Source organism: Heterodontus francisci, chromosome 44 (assembly GCF_036365525.1).
Source record: "Heterodontus francisci isolate sHetFra1 chromosome 44, sHetFra1.hap1, whole genome shotgun sequence".
Lineage (NCBI taxonomy): Eukaryota > Metazoa > Chordata > Chondrichthyes > Heterodontiformes > Heterodontidae > Heterodontus > Heterodontus francisci.
Window position 1 is genome coordinate 25,575,968 of NC_090414.1, and position 19,316 is coordinate 25,595,283.

General features: G+C 54.0%; 2 protein-coding genes across 4 annotated transcripts in view; both read left to right on the top strand.

The window, feature by feature from the left end:
* The window catches only part of LOC137355887 (phosphofurin acidic cluster sorting protein 1-like), a 63,113-nt gene extending 46,899 nt beyond the window's left edge, over window positions 1-16,214 (top strand). Inside the window, exons 21-24 of one of the 3 annotated variants that reach the window (XM_068021500.1) lie at window positions 82-226; window positions 426-643; window positions 9,903-10,025; window positions 14,145-16,214. In XM_068021500.1, the coding sequence (XP_067877601.1) occupies window positions 82-226; window positions 426-643; window positions 9,903-10,025; window positions 14,145-14,263 (605 nt within the window). In that variant the 3' untranslated portion in view covers window positions 14,264-16,214. Of the gene's footprint in view, window positions 1-81; window positions 227-425; window positions 644-9,902; window positions 10,026-14,144 lie in introns of those variants that run through there. The other 2 variants (XM_068021501.1, XM_068021502.1) reach the window with 2 other exon arrangements.
* Window positions 16,215-18,146: 1,932 nt separating this feature from the next.
* On the top strand, window positions 18,147-18,830 carry LOC137356011 (uncharacterized). The gene has a single exon (XM_068021712.1). It carries the CDS (start codon window positions 18,147-18,149, stop codon window positions 18,828-18,830), a length of 684 nt encoding a protein of 227 aa, XP_067877813.1.
* Window positions 18,831-19,316: the final 486 nt, after the last annotated feature.

Genomic DNA, 19,316 nt, shown 5'->3' on the forward strand with positions numbered 1-19,316 from the left:
GAAACCAGAGTCGGGGAGAGAAGGGGTGGGGGGGCTTGGCTCAGTCCTGTTTGTTTATCTGATTTTCTCTGTTGTTTGCAGCAGGGGAGGTGGAGGACACGGTGACGGTTGTTACCTGCACCCCCTCTACATCCCCTCCCCATGGCTCGAGCTCCTCATTGGTCAAAGAAGCTTCATCCACCCCTCCCTCCTCCCCATCCATGAGTGGGGGACTCTCCACAGTGAGGTGAGTGGCTGTGCTGGTGGGGTGGGGTACACAGTCATGGGGGGTGGGTTGAGGATGGAGTGGGGTACAGGGTCCCAGGAGGGGACGGCAGTGGGGCAAAGGTCCCCGGGGAACAGTGACTATAGGATCCCGGGGAGAGTAGGTTGGAGTGGGTGTTGTGCTCACTGGTTATGTGACCGTGTTGGTGTTACGGTTACAGCCCAAGTGGAGGTGAGGCGATGGGCCTACAGGTGGATTACTGGCTCTCCCAGTCGGTGGAGAAGAGGAAGGAAGGTGAGAAACGAGACATTAACGTGAAGAATACATTGAAGAGTGCATTCCGTTCGGTGCAGGTCAGTCGGCTCCCGAATGGCGGGGAACTCACACCTTCCGTCACCATGTCCATGACCGTGGTTACCAAAGAAAAGAACAAGAAAGGTGAGCAAGGATCAGCCAGGAGTTGGCAGGTGGAGGGGATTGAGTGAGGGGGCAGTGGGCCCCTAGATCAGTGATTCTATCCAGTGTGGTACTGAGCTCCACAAAGCAAAACACACAATAGCAGAGGCCCAGGCTGATCTCATCCAGACCAGCAGTCAGTATGTGGGTTACAGAACCCCTGGATTAGGGAGGGGAAAGTCAACCAATGGTCCTTTTGGACAGAATGGTGGCTGTCAGGTGAGGACAGGATCAGGCTTTACTGTGAAGCCCTCCACAGTGGACTACCTTGCTGACGCTCGCTGTTGGCACTCAGTGATGAAATATGGCCCCCTGTACAAGAGGGTAGTCGGTGCCTGTGGGACGAATTCACCAGGGCAAGTCAGGACAGGAGGGTGATGGAGGTAGATTGATGGGGATTTGGGGGGGATGGATGGAGTGTGTTTGGGGATGGGGGGAGATGGGGATTAGGCGGATGGACAGAATGTGTTGGGTGATGCGGGGGGAAGATGGGGATTAGGTGGATGGATGGAGTGTGTTTGGGGATGGGGGGAGATGGGGATTAGGCGGATGGACAGAATGGCTTGGGTGATGCGGAGGGAAGATGGGGATGAGGCCGGATGGACAGAATGTGTTGGGTGATGCGGGGGGAAGATGGGGATTAGGTGGATGGACAGAATGTGTTGGGTGATGCGGAGGGGAAGATGGGGATTAGGCCGGATGGACAGAATGTGTTGGGTGATGCGGGGGGAAGATGGGGATTAGGTGGATGGACAGAATGTGTTGGGTGATGCGGAGGGGAAGATGGGGATTAGGTGGATGGACAGAATGTGTTGGGTGATGCGGGGGGAAGATGGGGATTAGGTGGATGGACAGAATGTGTTGGGTGATGCGGAGGGAAGATGGGGATTAGGTGGATGGACAGAATGTGTTGGGTGATGCGGAGGGGAAGATGGGGATTAGGTGGATGGACAGAATGTGTTGGGTGATGCGGGGGGAAGATGGGGATTAGGTGGATGGACAGAATGTGTTGGGTGATGCGAAGGGGAAGATGGGGATGAGGCCGGATGGACAGAATGTGTTGGGTGATGCGGGGGGAAGATGGGGATTAGGTGGATGGACAGAATGTGTTGGGTGATGCGGAGGGAAGATGGGGATGAGGCCGGATGGACAGAATGTGTTGGGTGATGCGAAGGGGAAGATGGGAATTAGGTGGATGGACAGAATGTGTTGGGTGATGCGGAGGGAAGATGGGGATTAGGTGGATGGACAGAATGTGTTGGGTGATGCGGGGGGAAGATGGGGATTAGGCGGATGGACAGAATGTGTTGGGTGATGCGGAGGGAAGATGGGGATGAGGCCGGATGGACAGAATGTGTTGGGTGATGCGAAGGGGAAGATGGGGATGAGGCCGGATGGACAGAATGTGTTGGGTGATGCGGGGGGAAGATGGGGATTAGGTGGATGGACAGAATGTGTTGGGTGATGCGGAGGGAAGATGGGGATGAGGCCGGATGGACAGAATGTGTTGGGTGATGCGAAGGGGAAGATGGGGATTAGGTGGATGGACAGAATGTGTTGGGTGATGCGGAGGGAAGATGGGGATTAGGTGGATGGACAGAATGTGTTGGGTGATGCGGAGGGGAAGATGGGGATTAGGTGGATGGACAGAATGTGTTGGGTGATGCGGAGGGGAAGATGGGGATTAGGCCGGATGGACAGAATGTGTTGGGTGATGCGGAGGGGAAGATGGGGATTAGGTGGATGGACAGAATGTGTTGGGTGATGCGGGGGGAAGATGGGGATTAGGTGGATGGACAGAATGTGTTGGGTGATGCGGAGGGGAAGATGGGGATTAGGCCGGATGGACAGAATGTGTTGGGTGATGCGGAGGGGAAGATGGGGATTAGGCCGGATGGACAGAATGTGTTGGGTGATGCGGAGGGGAAGATGGGGATTAGGCCGGATGGACAGATGTGTTGGGTGATGCGGAGGGGAAGATGGGGATTAGGCCGGATGGACAGAATGTGTTGGGTGATGCGGAGGGGAAGATGGGGATTAGGCCGGATGGACAGAATGTGTTGGGTGATGCGGAGGGGAAGATGGGGATTAGGTGGATGGACAGAATGTGTTGGGTGATGCGGGGGGAAGATGGGGATTAGGTGGATGGACAGAATGTGTTGGGTGATGCGGGGGGAAGATGGGGATTAGGTGGATGGACAGAATGTGTTGGGTGATGCGGAGGGGAAGATGGGGATTAGGCCGGATGGACAGAATGTGTTGGGTGATGCGGGGGGAAGATGGGGATTAGGCCGGATGGACAGAATGTGTTGGGTGATGTGGGGGGGAAGATGGGGATTAGGTGGATGGACAGAATGTGTTGGGTGATGCGGAGGGAAGATGGGGATTAGGTGGATGGACAGAATGTGTTGGGTGATGCGGGGGGAAGATGGGGATTAGGTGGATGGACAGAATGTGTTGGGTGATGCGGGGGGAAGATGGGGATTAGGTGGATGGACAGAATGTGTTGGGTGATGCGGAGGGGAAGATGGGGATTAGGTGGATGGACAGAATGTGTTGGGTGATGCGGAGGGGAAGATGGGGATTAGGTGGATGGACAGAATGTGTTGGGTGATGTGGGGGGAAGATGGGGATTAGGTGGATGGACAGAATGTGTTGGGTGATGCGGAGGGGAAGATGGGGATTAGGTGGATGGACAGAATGTGTTGGGTGATGCGGAGGGGAAGATGGGGATTAGGCCGGATGGAAAGAATGTGTTGGGTGATGTGGGGGGAAGATGGGGATTAGGCCGGATGGACAGAATGTGTTGGGTGATGCGGAGGGAAGATGGGGATTAGGTGGATGGACAGAATGTGTTGGGTGATGCGGAGGGGAAGATGGGGATTAGGTGGATGGACAGAATGTGTTGGGTGATGCGGAGGGGAAGATGGGGATTAGGTGGATGGACAGAATGTGTTGGGTGATGCGGAGGGGAAGATGGGGATTAGGTGGATGGACAGAATGTGTTGGGTGATGCGGAGGGGAAGATGGGGATTAGGTGGATGGACAGAATGTGTTGGGTGATGCGGAGGGGAAGATGGGGATTAGGCCGGATGGACAGAATGTGTTGGGTGATGCGGAGGGGAAGATGGGGATTAGGCCGGATGGACAGAATGTGTTGGGTGATGCGGAGGGGAAGATGGGGATTAGGTGGATGGACAGAATGTGTTGGGTGATGCGGGGGGAAGATGGGGATTAGGTGGATGGACAGAATGTGTTGGGTGATGCGGAGGGGAAGATGGGGATTATTTGGATGGACAGAATGTGTTGGGTGATGCGGAGGGGAAGATGGGGATTAGGTGGATGGACAGAATGTGTTGGGTGATGTGGGGGGAAGATGGGGATTAGGCCGGATGGACAGAATGTGTTGGGTGATGTGGGGTGAAGATGGGGATTAGGCCGGATGGACAGAATGTGTTGGGTGATGCGGAGGGGAAGATGGGGATTAGGTGGATGGACAGAATGTGTTGGGTGATGTGGGGGGAAGATGGGGATTAGGTGGATGGACAGAATGTGTTGGGTGATGCGGAGGGGAAGATGGGGATTAGGTGGATGGACAGAATGTGTTGGGTGATGCGGGGGGAAGATGGGGATTAGGCCGGATGGACAGAATGTGTTGGGTGATGCGGAGGGGAAGATGGGGATTAGGTGGATGGACAGAATGTGTTGGGTGATGCGGAGGGGAAGATGGGGATTAGGTGGATGGACAGAATGTGTTGGGTGATGTGGGGGGAAATGGGGATTAGGCCGGATGGACAGAATGTGTTGGGTGATGCGGAGGGAAGATGGGGATTAGGTGGATGGACAGAATGTGTTGGGTGATGTGGGGGGAAGATGGGGATTCGGTGGATGGACAGAATGTGTTGGGTGATGCGGAGGGGAAGATGGGGATTAGGCCGGATGGACAGAATGTGTTGGGTGATGCGGGGGGAAGATGGGGATTAGGCCGGATGGACAGAATGTGTTGGGTGATGCGGAGGGGAAGATGGGGATTAGGTGGATGGACAGAATGTGTTGGGTGATGTGGGGGGAAGATGGGGATTCGGTGGATGGACAGAATGTGTTGGGTGATGCGGGGGGAAGATGGGGATTAGGCCGGATGGACAGAATGTGTTGGGTGATGCGGAGGGGAAGATGGGGATTAGGCCGGATGGACAGAATGTGTTGGGTGATGTGGGGGGAAGATGGGGATTAGGTGGATGGACAGAATGTGTTGGGTGATGTGGGGGGAAGATGGGGATTAGGTGGATGGACAGAATGTGTTGGGTGATGCGGAGGGAAGATGGGGATTAGGTGGATGGACAGAATGTGTTGGGTGATGCGGGGGGAAGATGGGGATTAGGCCGGATGGACAGAATGTGTTGGGTGATGCGGAGGGGAAGATGGGGATTAGGCCGGATGGACAGAATGTGTTGGGTGATGTGGGGGGAAGATGGGGATGAGGTGGATGGACAGAATGTGTTGGGTGATGCGGAGGGGAAGATGGGGATTAGGTGGATGGACAGAATGTGTTGGGTGATGTGGGGGGAAGATGGGGATTAGGTGGATGGACAGAATGTGTTGGGTGATGCGGAGGGGAAGATGGGGATTAGGTGGATGGACAGAATGTGTTGGGTGATGTGGGGGGAAGATGGGGATTAGGTGGATGGACAGAATGTGTTGGGTGATGCGGAGGGGAAGATGGGGATTAGGTGGATGGACAGAATGTGTTGGGTGATGTGGGGGGAAGATGGGGATTAGGTGGATGGACAGAATGTGTTGGGTGATGCGGAGGGGAAGATGGGGATTAGGCCGGATGGACAGAATGTGTTGGGTGATGCGGAGGGGAAGATGGGGATTAGGCCGGATGGACAGAATGTGTTGGGTGATGCGGGGGGAAGATGGGGATTAGGCCGGATGGACAGAATGTGTTGGTTGATGCGGAGGGGAAGATGGGGATTAGGTGGATGGACAGAATGTGTTGGGTGATGCGGAGGGGAAGATGGGGATTAGGTGGATGGACAGAATGTGTTGGGTGATGCGGAGGGAAGATGGGGATTAGGTGGATGGACAGAATGTGTTGGGTGATGTGGGGGGAAGATGGGGATTCGGTGGATGGACAGAATGTGTTGGGTGATGCGGAGGGGAAGATGGGGATTAGGCCGGATGGACAGAATGTGTTGGGTGATGCGGAGGGAAAGATGGGGATTAGGTGGATGGACAGAATGTGTTGGGTGATGCGGAGGGGAAGATCGGGATTAGGCCGGATGGACAGAATGTGTTGGGTGACGCGGAGGGGAAGATGGGGATTAGGTGGATGGACAGAATGTGTTGGGTGATGCGGAGGGGAAGATGGGGATCAGGCCGGATGGACAGAATGTGTTGGGTGATGCGGAGGGGAAGATGGGGATTAGGTGGATGGACAGAATGTGTTGGGTGATGCGGAGGGGAAGATGGGGATTAGGCCGGATGGACAGAATGTGTTGGGTGATGCGGGGGGAAGATGGGGATTAGGTGGATGGACAGAATGTGTTGGGTGATGCGGAGGGGAAGATGGGGATTAGGCCGGATGGACAGAATGTGTTGGGTGATGCGGAGGGGAAGATGGGGATTAGGTGGATGGACAGAATGTGTTGGGTGATGCGGGGGGAAGATGGGGATTAGGTGGATGGACAGAATGTGTTGGGTGATGCGGAGGGGAAGATGGGGATTAGGCCGGATGGACAGAATGTGTTGGGTGATGCGGGGGGAAGATGGGGATTAGGTGGATGGACAGAATGTGTTGGGTGATGTGGGGGGAAGATGGGGATTAGGTGGATGGACAGAATGTGTTGGGTGATGCGGGGGGAAGATGGGGATTAGGTGGATGGACAGAATGTGTTGGGTGATGCGGAGGGGAAGATGGGGATTAGGCCGGATGGACAGAATGTGTTGGGTGATGCGGAGGGGAAGATGGGGATTAGGTGGATGGACAGAATGTGTTGGGTGATGCGGAGGGGAAGATGGGGATTAGGTGGATGGACAGAATGTGTTGGGTGATGCGGGGGGAAGATGGGGATTAGGTGGATGGACAGAATGTGTTGGGTGATGCGGAGGGGAAGATGGGGATTAGGTGGATGGACAGAATGTGTTGGGTGATGTGGGGGGAAGATGGGGATTAGGCCGGATGGACAGAATGTGTTGGGTGATGCGGAGGGGAAGATGGGGATTAGGTGGATGGACAGAATGTGTTGGGTGATGCGGAGGGGAAGATGGGGATTAGGTGGATGGACAGAATGTGTTGGGTGATGCGGGGGGAAGATGGGGATTAGGTGGATGGACAGAATATGTTGGGTGATGCGGAGGGGAAGATGGGGATTAGGTGGATGGACAGAATGTGTTGGGTGATGCGGGGGGGAAGATGGGGATTAGGTGGATGGACAGAATGTGTTGGGTGATGCGGGGGGAAGATGGGGATGAGGCCGGATGGACAGAATGTGTTGGGTGATGCGGGGGGAAGATGGGGATGAGGCCGGATGGACAGAATGTGTTGGGTGATGCGGAGGGGAAGATGGGGATTAGGCCGGATGGACAGAATGTGTTGGGTGATGCGGGGGGAAGATGGGGATGAGGCCGGATGGACAGAATGTGTTGGGTGATGCGGAGGGGAAGATGGGGATTAGGCCGGATGGACAGAATGTGTTGGGTGATGCGGAGGGGAAGATGGGGATTAGGCCGGATGGACAGAATGTGTTGGGTGATGCGGGGGGAAGATGGGGATTAGGTGGATGGACAGAATGTGTTGGGTGATGCGGAGGGGAAGATTGGGATTAGGCCGGATGGACAGAATATGTTGGGTGATGCGGGGGGAAGATGGGGATTAGGTGGATGGACAGAATGTGTTGGGTGATGTGGGGGGAAGATGGGGATTTGGTGGATGGACAGAATCTGTTGGGTGATGCGGGGGGAAGATGGGGATTAGGTGGATGGACAGAATGTGTTGGGTGATGCGGAGGGGAAGATGGGGATTAGGTGGATGGACAGAATGTGTTGGGTGATGTGGGGGGAAGATGGGGATTAGGTGGATGGACAGAATGTGTTGGGTGATGCGGAGGGGAAGATGGGGATTTGGTGGATGGACAGAATCTGTTGGGTGATGCGGGGGGAAGATGGGGATTAGGTGGATGGACAGAATGTGTTGGGTGATGCGGAGGGGAAGATGGGGATTAGGTGGATGGACAGAATGTGTTGGGTGATGCGGAGGGGAGATGGGGATTAGGCCGGATGGACAGAATGTGTTGGGTGATGTTGGGGGAAGATGGGGATTAGGCCGGATGGACAGAATGTGTTGGGTGATGCGGGGGGAAGATGGGGATTAGGTGGATGGACAGAATGTGTTGGGTGATGTGGGGGGAAGATGGGGATTAGGCCGGATGGACAGAATGTGTTGGGTTATGTGGGGGGAAGATGGGGATTAGGTGGATGGACAGAATGTGTTGGGTGATGCGGAGGGAAGATGGGGATTAGGTGGATGGACAGAATGTGTTGGGTGATGTGGGGGGAAGATGGGGATTAGGTGGATGGACAGAATGTGTTGGGTGATGCGGAGGGGAAGATGGGGATTAGGCCGGATGGACAGAATGTGTTGGGTGATGCGGGGGGAAGATGGGGATTAGGTGGATGGACAGAATGTGTTGGGTGATGTGGGGGGAAGATGGGGATTTGGTGGATGGACAGAATGTGTTGGGTGATGTGGGGGGAAGATGGGGATTAGGCCGGATGGACAGAATGTGTTGGGTGATGTGGGGGGAAGATGGGGATTAGGTGGATGGACAGAATGTGTTGGGTGATGTGGGGGGAAGATGGGGATTAGGCCGGATGGACAGAATGTGTTGGGTGATGTGGGGGGAAGATGGGGATTAGGTGGATGGACAGAATGTGTTGGGTGATGCGGAGGGGAGATGGGGATTAGGCCGGATGGACAGAATGTGTTGGGTGATGTGGGGGGCAGATGGGGATTAGGTGGATGGACAGAATGTGTTGGGTGATGTGGGGGGCAGATGGGGATTAGGTGGATGGACAGAATGTGTTGGGTGATGTGGGGGGCAGTTGGGGATTAGGTGGATGGACAGAATGTGTTGGGTGATGTGGGGGGAAGATGGGGATTAGGCCGGATGGACAGAATGTGTTGGGTGATGTGGGGGGCAGATGGGGATTAGGTGGATGGACAGAATGTGTTGGGTGATGTGGGGGGAAGATGGGGATTAGGCCGGATGGACAGAATGTGTTGGGTGATGCGGAGGGGAAGATGGGGATTAGGTGGATGGACAGAATGTGTTGGGTGATGTGGGGGGAAGATGGGGATTAGGTGGATGGACAGAATGTGTTGGGTGATGCGGGGGGAAGATGGGGATTAGGCCGGATGGACAGAATGTGTTGGGTGATGCGGGGGGAAGATGGGGATTAGGCCGGATGGACAGAATGTGTTGGGTGATGCGGGGGGAAGATGGGGATTAGGTGGATGGACAGAATGTGTTGGGTGATGTGGGGGGAAGATGGGGATTTGGTGGATGGACAGAATGTGTTGGGTGATGTGGGGGGAAGATGGGGATTAGGCCGGATGGACAGAATGTGTTGGGTGATGTGGGGGGAAGATGGGGATTAGGTGGATGGACAGAATGTGTTGGGTGATGTGGGGGGAAGATGGGGATTAGGCCGGATGGACAGAATGTGTTGGGTGATGTGGGGGGAAGATGGGGATTAGGTGGATGGACAGAATGTGTTGGGTGATGTGGGGGGAAGATGGGGATTAGGTGGATGGACAGAATGTGTTGGGTGATGTGGGGGGAAGATGGGGATTAGGCCGGATGGACAGAATGTGTTGGGTGATGTGGGGGGAAGATGGGGATTAGGCCGGATGGACAGAATGTGTTGGGTGATGTGGGGGGCAGATGGGGATTAGGTGGATGGACAGAATGTGTTGGGTGATGTGGGGGGCAGATGGGGATTAGGTGGATGGACAGAATGTGTTGGGTGATGTGGGGGGCAGATGGGGATTAGGTGGATGGACAGAATGTGTTGGGTGATGTGGGGGGCAGATGGGGATTAGGTGGATGGACAGAATGTGTTGGGTGATGTGGGGGGAAGATGGGGATTAGGCCGGATGGACAGAATGTGTTGGGTGATGCGGAGGGGAAGATGGGGATTAGGCCGGATGAATCGTTTAACTTTGTTCTATTTTTAGTGCCGACTATATTCTTGAGCAAGAGGCCAAAGGATAAAGAGTTGGATTCGAAGAGTCAGGTCATCGAAGGCATCAGTCGACTGATCTGCTCGGCAAAGCAGCAGCAGCAGAGCATGTTAAAAGGTCAGCTGGGGTCAGGGGTTACGAAGTTCCCACTGGCACTCTTGTTGACAAGACTGAAACCTTGCAGGAGGGAAGGCAATTGTAGATGAGGTCACTCAGGTTAGGATGTCAGCAAGTTTGGTTTTTAAAAGTTTGAATCATGTTCTAGGAACATGCGTCAGGAGACTGTCCCCTGCTAACCTACTGTGATGCTTTCCAGTCCCCAAACCAGTCTTCCTCCAAGGCCCATTGCCTTATCTGTGCCTTTGTCTCTTCCAGACTCAACTATTCTAACGCACTCCTGGCCGGTCTCGTGTCTACCACCTCCTTGAACTCACCGTAAACACTTCCGCTGCACCCTAAGCCCTGCCACTGTTTCCTAACACGTCCCATTTGCCTATCACCACCCCCCCACTACATTGGCTCGTGGTTCAGCAATGCCTCAATTTTAAAATCCTTATCCTTGAGTTCTTAAACCACTCCCCCTCTATCTCTGTAACCTCCTCCAGCCCCTACAACCCTCCCTATCTCTGTAACCTCCTCCAGCCCCTACAACCCTCCCTATCTCTGTAACCTCCTCCAGCCCCGACGACCCTCCCTATCTCTGTAACCTCCTCCAGACCCGACGACCCTCCCTATCTCTGTAACCTCCTCCAGCCCCTACAACCCTCCCTATCTCTGTAACCTCCTCCAGCCCCTACAACCCTCCCTATCTCTGTAACCTCCTCCAGCCCCGACGACCCTCCCTCTCTCTGTAACCTCCTCCAGACCCGACGACCCTCCCTATCTCTGTAACCTCCTCCAGCCCCGACGACCCTCCCTATCTCTGTAACCTCCTCCAGCCCCGATAACCCTCCCTATCTCTGTGACCTCCTCCAGCCCCTACAACCCTCCCTATCTCTGTAACCTCCTCCAGCCCCGACACCCCTCCCTATCTCTGTAACCTCCTCCAGCCCCTACAACCCTCCCTATCTCTGTAACCTCCTCCAGCCCCTACAACCCTCCCTATCTCTGTAACCTCCTCCAGCCCTTACAACCCTCCCTATCTCTGTAACCTTCTCCAGCCCCTACACCCTCCCTATCTCTGTAACCTCCTCCAGCCCTGACAACCCTCCCTATCTCTGTAACCTCCTCCAGCCCCTACAACCCTCCCTATCTCTGTAACCTCCTCCAGCCTCTACAACCCTCCCTATCTCTGTAACCTCCTCCAGCCCCAACAACCCTCCCTATCTCTGTAACCTCCTCCAGCCCCGACAAACCTCCCTATCTCTGATAAGAGTTAGAACAGGGCCAATCAAGGATAGTAGTGGGAAGTTGTGTGCGGAATCAGAGGAGATAGGGGAAGCGTTAAATGAATATTTTTCGTCAGTATTTACAGTAGAGAAAGAAAATGTTGCCGAGGAGATTACTGAGATACAGCCTACTAGGCTAGATGGGATTGAGATTCACAAGGAGGAGGTGTTAGCAATTTTGGAAAGAGTGAAAATAGATAAGTCCCCTGGGCCAGATGGGATTTATCCTAGGATTCTCTGGGAAGCCAGGGAGGAGATTGCAGAGCCGTTGTTGTTGATCTTCAAGTCGTCATTGTCGACAGGAGTAGTGCCGGAGGACTGGAGGATAGCAAATGTTGTCCCCTTGTTCAAGAAGGGGAGCAGAGACAGCCCTGGTAATTATAGACCTGTGAGCCTTACTTCGGTTGTGGGTAAAATGTTGGAAAAGGTTATAAGAGACAGGATTTATAATCATCTTGAAAAGAATAAGTTCATTTGCGATAGTCAGCACGGTTTTGTGAAAGGTAGGTCGTGCCTCACAAACCTTATTGAGTTTTTCGAGAAGGTGACCAAACAGGTGGATGAGGGTAAAGCCGTGGATGTGGTGTATATGGATTTCAGTAAGGCGTTTGATAAGGTTCCCCACGGTAGGCTATTGCAGAAAATATGCAAGTATGGGGTTGAAGGTGATTTAGAGCTTTGGATCAGAAATTGGCTAGCTGAAAGAAGACAGAGGGTGGTGGTTGATGGCAAATGTTCATCCTGGAGTTTAGTTACTAGTGGTGTACCGCAAGGTTCTGTTTTGGGGCCACTGCTGTTTGTCATTTTTATAAACGACCTGGATGAGGGTGTAGAAGGGTGGGTTAGTAAATTTGCGGATGACACGAAGGTCGGTGGAGTTGTGGATAGTGTCGAAGGGTGTTGTAGGGTACAGAGGGACATAGATAGGCTGCAGAGCTGGGCTGAGAGATGGCAAATGGAGTTTAATGCGGAGAAGTGTGAGGTGATTCACTTTGGAAGGAGTAACAGCAATGCAGAGTACTGGGCTAATGGGAAGATTCTTGGTAGTGTAGATGAGCAGAGAGATCTTGGTATCCAGGTACATAAATCCCTGAAAGTTGCTACCCAGGTTAATAGGGCTGTTAAGAAGGCATATGGTGTGTTAGCCTTTATTAGTAGGGGGATCGAGTTTCAGAGCCACGGGGTCATGATGCAGCTGTACAAAACTCTGGTGAGGCCGCACCTGGAGTATTGCGTGCAGTTCTGGTCACCGCATTATAGGAAGGATGTCGAAGCTTTGGAAAGGGTGCAGAGGAGATTTACTAGGATGTTGCCTGGTATGGAAGGAAGGTCTTACGAGGAAAGGCTGAGGGACTTGAGGTTGTTTTCGTTGGAGAGAAGGAGGAGGAGAGGTGACTTAATAGAGACATACAAGATAATCAGAGGGTTAGATAGGGTGGATAGTGAGAGTCTTTTTCCTCGGATGAGGATGGCAAACACGAGGGGACATAGCTTTAAGTTGAGGGGTGAAAGATATAGGACAGATGTCAGAGGTAGTTTCTTTACGCAGAGAGTAGTAGGGGCGTGGAACGCCCTGCCTGCAACAGTAGTAGACTCGCCAACTTTAAGGGCATTTAAGTGGTCATTGGATAGACATATGGATGTAAATGGAATAGTGTAGGTCAGATGATCGGCGCAACATCGTGGGCCGAAGGGCCTGTACTGCGCTGTAATATTCTAATATTCTAATATTCTAATAATAACCTCCTCCAGCCCCTACAACCCTCCCTATCTCTGTAACCTCCTCCAGCCTCTACAACCCTCCCTATCTCTGTAACCTCCTCCAGCCCCTACAACCCTCCCTATCTCTGTAACCTCCTCCAGCCCCGACAAACCTCATTATCTCTGTAACCTCCTCCAGCCCCTACAACCCTCCCTATCTCTGTAACCTCCTCCAGCCCCTACAACCCTCCCTATCTCTGTAACCTCCTCCAGCCCCTATAACCCTCCCTATCTCTGTAACCTCCTCCAGCCCCGACAACCCTCCCTATCTCTGTAACCTCCTCCAGCCCCTACACCCTCCCTATCTCTGTAACCTCCTCCAGCCCCTACACCCTCCCTATCTCTGTAACCTCCTCTAGCCCCTACACCCTCCCTATCTCTGTAACCTCCTCCAGCCCCTACAACCCCCTCTATCTCTGTAACCTCCTCCAGCCCCCACAACCCTCCCTATCTCTGTAACCTCCTCCAGCCCCCACAACCCTCCCTATCTCTGTAACCTCCCCCAGCCCCTACAACACTCCCTATCTCTGTAACCTCCTCCAGCCTCTACAACCCCCTCTATCTCTGTAACCTCCTCCAGCCCCCACAACCCTCCCTATCTCTGTAACCTCCTCCAGCTCCTACAACCCTCCCTATCTCTGTAACCTCCTCTAGCTCCTACAACCCTCCCCATCTCTGTAACCTCCCCCAGCCCCTACAACCCTCCCTATCTCTGTAACCTCCCCCAGCCCCTACAATCCTCCCTATCTCTGTAACCTCCTCCAGCCCCTACAACTCTCCGAGATCTCTGCGCTCCTCCAATTCCGGCCTCTTGTTCATCCCCCGATTCCCATCGCTCCACCATTGGCGGCCGTGCCTTCAGCTGCCTGGGGCCCTAAGCTCTGGAATTCCCTCCCTAAACCTCTCCGCCTCTCTCTTTCCTCCTTTCAGACGCTCCTTAAAACCGACCTCTTTGACCGAGCTTTTGGTCGCCTGTCCCTAATATCTCCTTATGTAGTTTGGGGTCTGATTTACATTCCTGTGAGATGGAGGAAGGGGTGAGGAGAAGGAGATGAAGCAGTGACTGATGGTATTTTGTGTCTGGCAGTCTCCATCGATGGACTTGATTGGAACGACGTGAAGTTTTTCCAGCTGGCAGCTCAGTGGCCGACTCATGTCAAGCATTTCCCCATTGGACTCTTCTCCTACAGTAAGCCCAGCTGTTAGCCCAAGACAGGGACATTGGCTAAACGGACAGTTGGGGAAGCTCCAGTCTGCAATCTCTCAGCGGTCAGAAGACACACGTGACTGAAATACATAATGGCGATGTTCGAGATCCAAAATCGTCGGGGCATGAGTTCTTCGAGGTGTGTCTAACTGGCGAGCTGTGTAGAGAACAGCTTTGATACCCATCTGAGGCACTCGCCACCCCTGTGAATGTGACAACCCCCTGGTCTGTGTCCCCTGACCCCGTCTGTGATGCCCCTACCCTCCACTGGATCCGTGGAAGCCCCCCCACCCCCTGAGAAGGTGACAACCCCGTGGTTTGTGTCCACCGACCCTGTCTGTGATGCCCCCACCCCCCCACTGGGTCTGTCGAAGCCCCCCCACCACACCATGAATGTGACAAACCCCTAGTCTGTGTCCCCCTACCCCTAGTCTGTGTCCCCCTATCCCCGTCTGTGATTTCCCCCACTCCCCAGTCTGTGTCCATGTGTTGACCTGAAAGTACAAGCAGGCATCTCTCACGATGACTGGTGCTAGAAATGGCTTTTAGGTTCTGAGCCACCCAGTGCAGAGGATCATGTGATGCCACCTGCCTCCGCACACACACTAGCCAATGCTGTAGTCCTGCCACTCAACTCCAACATTAATGGGGACAATGTAGAGGGAGCTTTACTCTGTATCTAAACCCGTACTGTACCTGTCCTGGGAGTGTTTGATGGGGACAGTGTAGAGGGAGCTTTACTCTGTATCTAACCTCCGTACTGTACCTGTCCTGGGAGTGTTTGATGGGGACAGTGTAGAGGGAGCTTTACTCTGTATCTAACCCCCGTACTGTACCTGTCCTGGGAGTGTTTGATGGGGACAGTGTAGAGGGAGCTTTACTCTGTATCTAACCCCCGTACTGTACCTGTCCTGGGAGTGTTTGATGGGGACAGTGTAGAGGGAGCTTTACTCTGTATCTAACCCCCGTACTGTACCTGTCCTGGGAGTGTTTGATGGGGACAGTGTAGAGGGAGCTTTACTCTGTATCTAACCCTGTGCTGTATCCACCCTGGGAGTGTTTGATGGGGACAGTGTAGAGGGAGCTTTACTCTGTATCTAACCCTGTGCTGTATCCACCCTGGGAGTGTTTGATGGGGACAGTGTAGAGGGAACTTTACTCTGTATCTAACCCTGTTTTTTTTTTTTTCTTTTTTTCACTTCTTTTTTCCTCCGACAGTCGGGGGTTCACAAACTGAACTTCCACCCTTTAGGACTGAGGTTAAACCCAGATGAGGACAGTGGCGAGGAAGCTTTACTCTGTATCTAACCCCCGTGCTGTACCTGTCCTGGGGAGTGTTTGATGGGGGACAGTGTGGAGGGAACTTTACTCTGTATCTAACCCTGTGCTGTTTCCACCCTGGGAGTGTTTGATGGGGACAGTGTAGAGGGAGCTTTACTCTGTATCTACCCCCGTGCTGTACCTGTCCTGGGAGTGTTTGATGGGGACAGTGTAGAGGGAGCTTTACTCTGTATCTACCCCCGTACTGTACCTGTCCTGGGAGTGTTTGATGGGGACAGTGTAGAGGGAGATTTACTCTGTATCTAACCCTGTTTTTTTTTTTCTTTTTATTTAGTGTCGAGGGAGCTTTACTCTGTATCTAACCCCCTGTATCTAACCCTGTGCTGTATCCACCCTGGGAGTGTTTGATGGGACAGTGTGGCAGGAGTTTTATGTGGGCAGCGGATGTGGGAGCCAGGTGGGGAACAAATGGTGGCGGGAGTTGGGAGTAGGTCCTGAGGTGTGATTGATCCTGTGGAGTGAGGTCTTCCCCCTCTGATTCCTGCTGTACCCGATGTCATGTGTTGTGCGTGATGTTTTGCTCTGTGTTGTAAATAGTGAATTTTGTCCTTGTTTTCTGAAAATGTTTGTATTTTTGGTGCCATAAACCTGATGTATAATATCAACAGAGAGGGTGAGGTGTTGGGCTTTGTGTTGGAATCTTGCTGCTCCATGCCACGCACTCACTCTCAGGATCACTTCTCATAAAGCAAGGAGCTGTCCAGTGACTCAGCTGGTAAATGCCCATCCCAATGTGGTGCTGAGCCCCACACACACACAGTGCAGGAGAGGCCCAGGTTCCATTCTCCATTGAGTTAACCGATCACAGCTGGGGCTACGATTGGCCTCTGGGTGAAAGAGGGGTAATAAAAATTAGAGACTGATACACCCCTCTGCATTTCTGTTTTCAAAAAGTTGTGGAAACGTGGCCCCCCCCTAAAATTGCAGATCACCTTGGGAAGTGTGGATTGGTGGAAATCGGGATTCCTGCTCCAGGTTGTTGTCCACTGAACCCCTCCCACTTGTCTGTGTGTACTCGCACAAACATGTGCATATCGGGTGAGGGGTCGATTCAGGATCGGCCCTGAGTCCTCCTGCAGTTGAACAGCCAGCCCCAGTCGGCTCGCAGATGCTGTGTGGTCCTTTGGGGGATGAACATGTGGGGTCCGTACCACAGTGTGAGTTGACTACTTCGTAGAGTGGGGGTTATTGGGAGGAACCAGAGACACAATGATATGGAGAGGTCGGGGGGGTGGTGGGGGTGGATGCAGTCTGTGTTCAGTGGGCCCCGCCAGAATTAAGCAGGGCACCTCGAGGATCGGACGCTGCAAACACCGGCCAGGGACAGGGAATCATGTTACACTGGCCAGATATCACTCGGGGAGGAGTTAGTTACGGATTCGTAGAATGATCCAGCACGGGAGGCCATTCGGCCCATCATATCTGTGCTGGCTCTTTGAAATATCTATCCAATTAGTCCCGCTCCCCCCTCCTCTTCCCCCACAGCCCTGCAAATTTCTCCTTTTCAAGTACTTATCCAATTTGTTCTTGAAAGTTATTATTGAATCTGTTTCCACCATCCCTTCGGCCCTCGGGCGGTGTGCGCACGTCTGAGTAGTTTCTTGTGCTTTCTTTGTCCGTTTCTCTATGAGCTATTAACAGCGGGCCTGTTATCAGTATTCGGAGAGAGAGAGTGAGTGTCCTGGCCCTTCAGTAAGGGTCTATGTTCTGTGGCTTTGCTTCACTATATAAAGTATTACAATTTTTCTATCCAAATAAAATTGAGCTAATATGGAACGATCTGCTGTGTCCGTCAGCTTATCCTGGTGTCCTCACTGCACAGACTGAACCAACTCAGGAGTGTGAGATATCCAGCCCTCACTGGTTAACCTGAGGTTAGATGGTGGATTATCTCCTTGTCTCCTGGGGCCACTCGCACTCGTTTCCATCCCCATTTCCCATTGATTCCCAGATATCCCAGGTTATTGACCGTAATGGATGGTTGGGATTCTCTTATCAGTGGATTATCCATATTTACCCAATGGGGGAGGAGCTGCTGGGATTGGCTGTTACCAATAGAGGACGAACCCTCTGATTGGCTGCATTGTAGGGAGAAGAGCCCTGTGATTGGCTATATTGTTGGAGAGGCGCCCTGTAATTGGCTGCAATGATGGGTAGGGTGCCTCGCTGATTGGCTATATTGATGGGGGAGGAGCGGGCTGCCCAGGTCACGTGCGACGACCACCCTGCCGCCATTCAAGTCTCGGTACCGTGAAGCTCCTCTCACCTGGTGCAGGTTTTCAGGGTCTGTCGATCGCCGCAATTCACAGGGTGGAGATGGCAGAGGTGATTTAGGTCAATGGAAGCTGATTGTCAGCCCTGTGCGGAGCGGGTGGGAGAGCCGGGACAACAAGTCGCTGAGCGGTTGGTGAAGGCGCGGAATGTGCGCCTGCGTGTGGTCGCGGGACAGCTGGTTGGCGCATGCGCTACTGTGCCCTCCGCTGATTAGGTAGTGTGCGCACGCGCAGTGTCATTACCGCCGAAACTAAAGGAGCCGTCAAAATGGAGGAAAAAAAGCCTTTCGTTGAAATGGATCTCCCCTTGGTCCCCTCGTATTTCACATCCACATGCTGCTGCTCGTCGATATCATTGGAATGCACAAGGTCAGGTTCATCATGTACCCTGAGCAAACCCGGTATCCACCCCACGCCCACCGCGTATCCACCCCACGCCCACCGCGTATCCACCCCACGCCCACCGCGTATCCACCCCACCCCCACCCGGTATCCACCCCACGCCCACCGCGTATCCACCCCACGCCCACCGCGTATCCACCCCACGCCCACCGCGTATCCACCCCACGCCCACCCGGTATCCACCCCACCCCCACCCGGTATCCACCCCACGCCCACCGCGTATCCACCCCACACCCACCCGGTATCCACCACACGCCCACCCGGTATCCACCCCACCCCCACCCGGTATCCACCCCACGCCCACCGCGTATCCACCCCACGCCCACCCGGTATCCACCCCACGCCCACCGCGTATCCACCCCACGCCCACCGCGTATCCACCCCACGCCCACCGCGTATCCACCCCACGCCCACCGCGTATCCAACCCGCGCCCACCGCGTATCCACCCCGCGCCCACCGCGTATCCACCCCGCGCCCACCGCGTATCCACCCCACGCCCACCCCGTATCCACCCCACGCCCACCCCGTATCCACCCCACACCCACCTAAATCTACACCACCACCTGTATCCACCCCTACCCACCTAAATCTACACCACCACCTGTATCCACCCCACCCCCACCTAAATCTACCCCACCGCCCATATCCAACCTTCACCCACGGCGTATCCACCCCACACCCACCCCGTATCCACCTCACACCCACCTAAATCTACCCCACCGCCCATATCCACCCTTCACCCAGCGCGTATCCATCCCACACGCACCCGTATCCATCCCGCACCCACCTAAATCTACCCCACCACCCAGCTCCACCCCATACCCACCGTGTATCCACACTGCACCCACCTAAATCTACCCCACCACCCAGCTGCACCCCACACCCGCCCAGCTCTACTCCACCACCACTTCTCTCAGCCTCTGCACTGTCTTTACGTTATCAGACTGCTGCTCCGACATTTCCGGCAACTAAATATTGGGAAGACTGAAGGCATTGTCTTCATTTTTACTACATCCAACCCTTTCTCGCTCTATC

Coding starts and splice junctions, on each gene's coding strand:
- LOC137356011 (XM_068021712.1), top strand. CDS start 18,147: ATGGAGGAAAAAAAGCCTTTCGTTGAAATGGATCTCCCCTTGGTCCCC.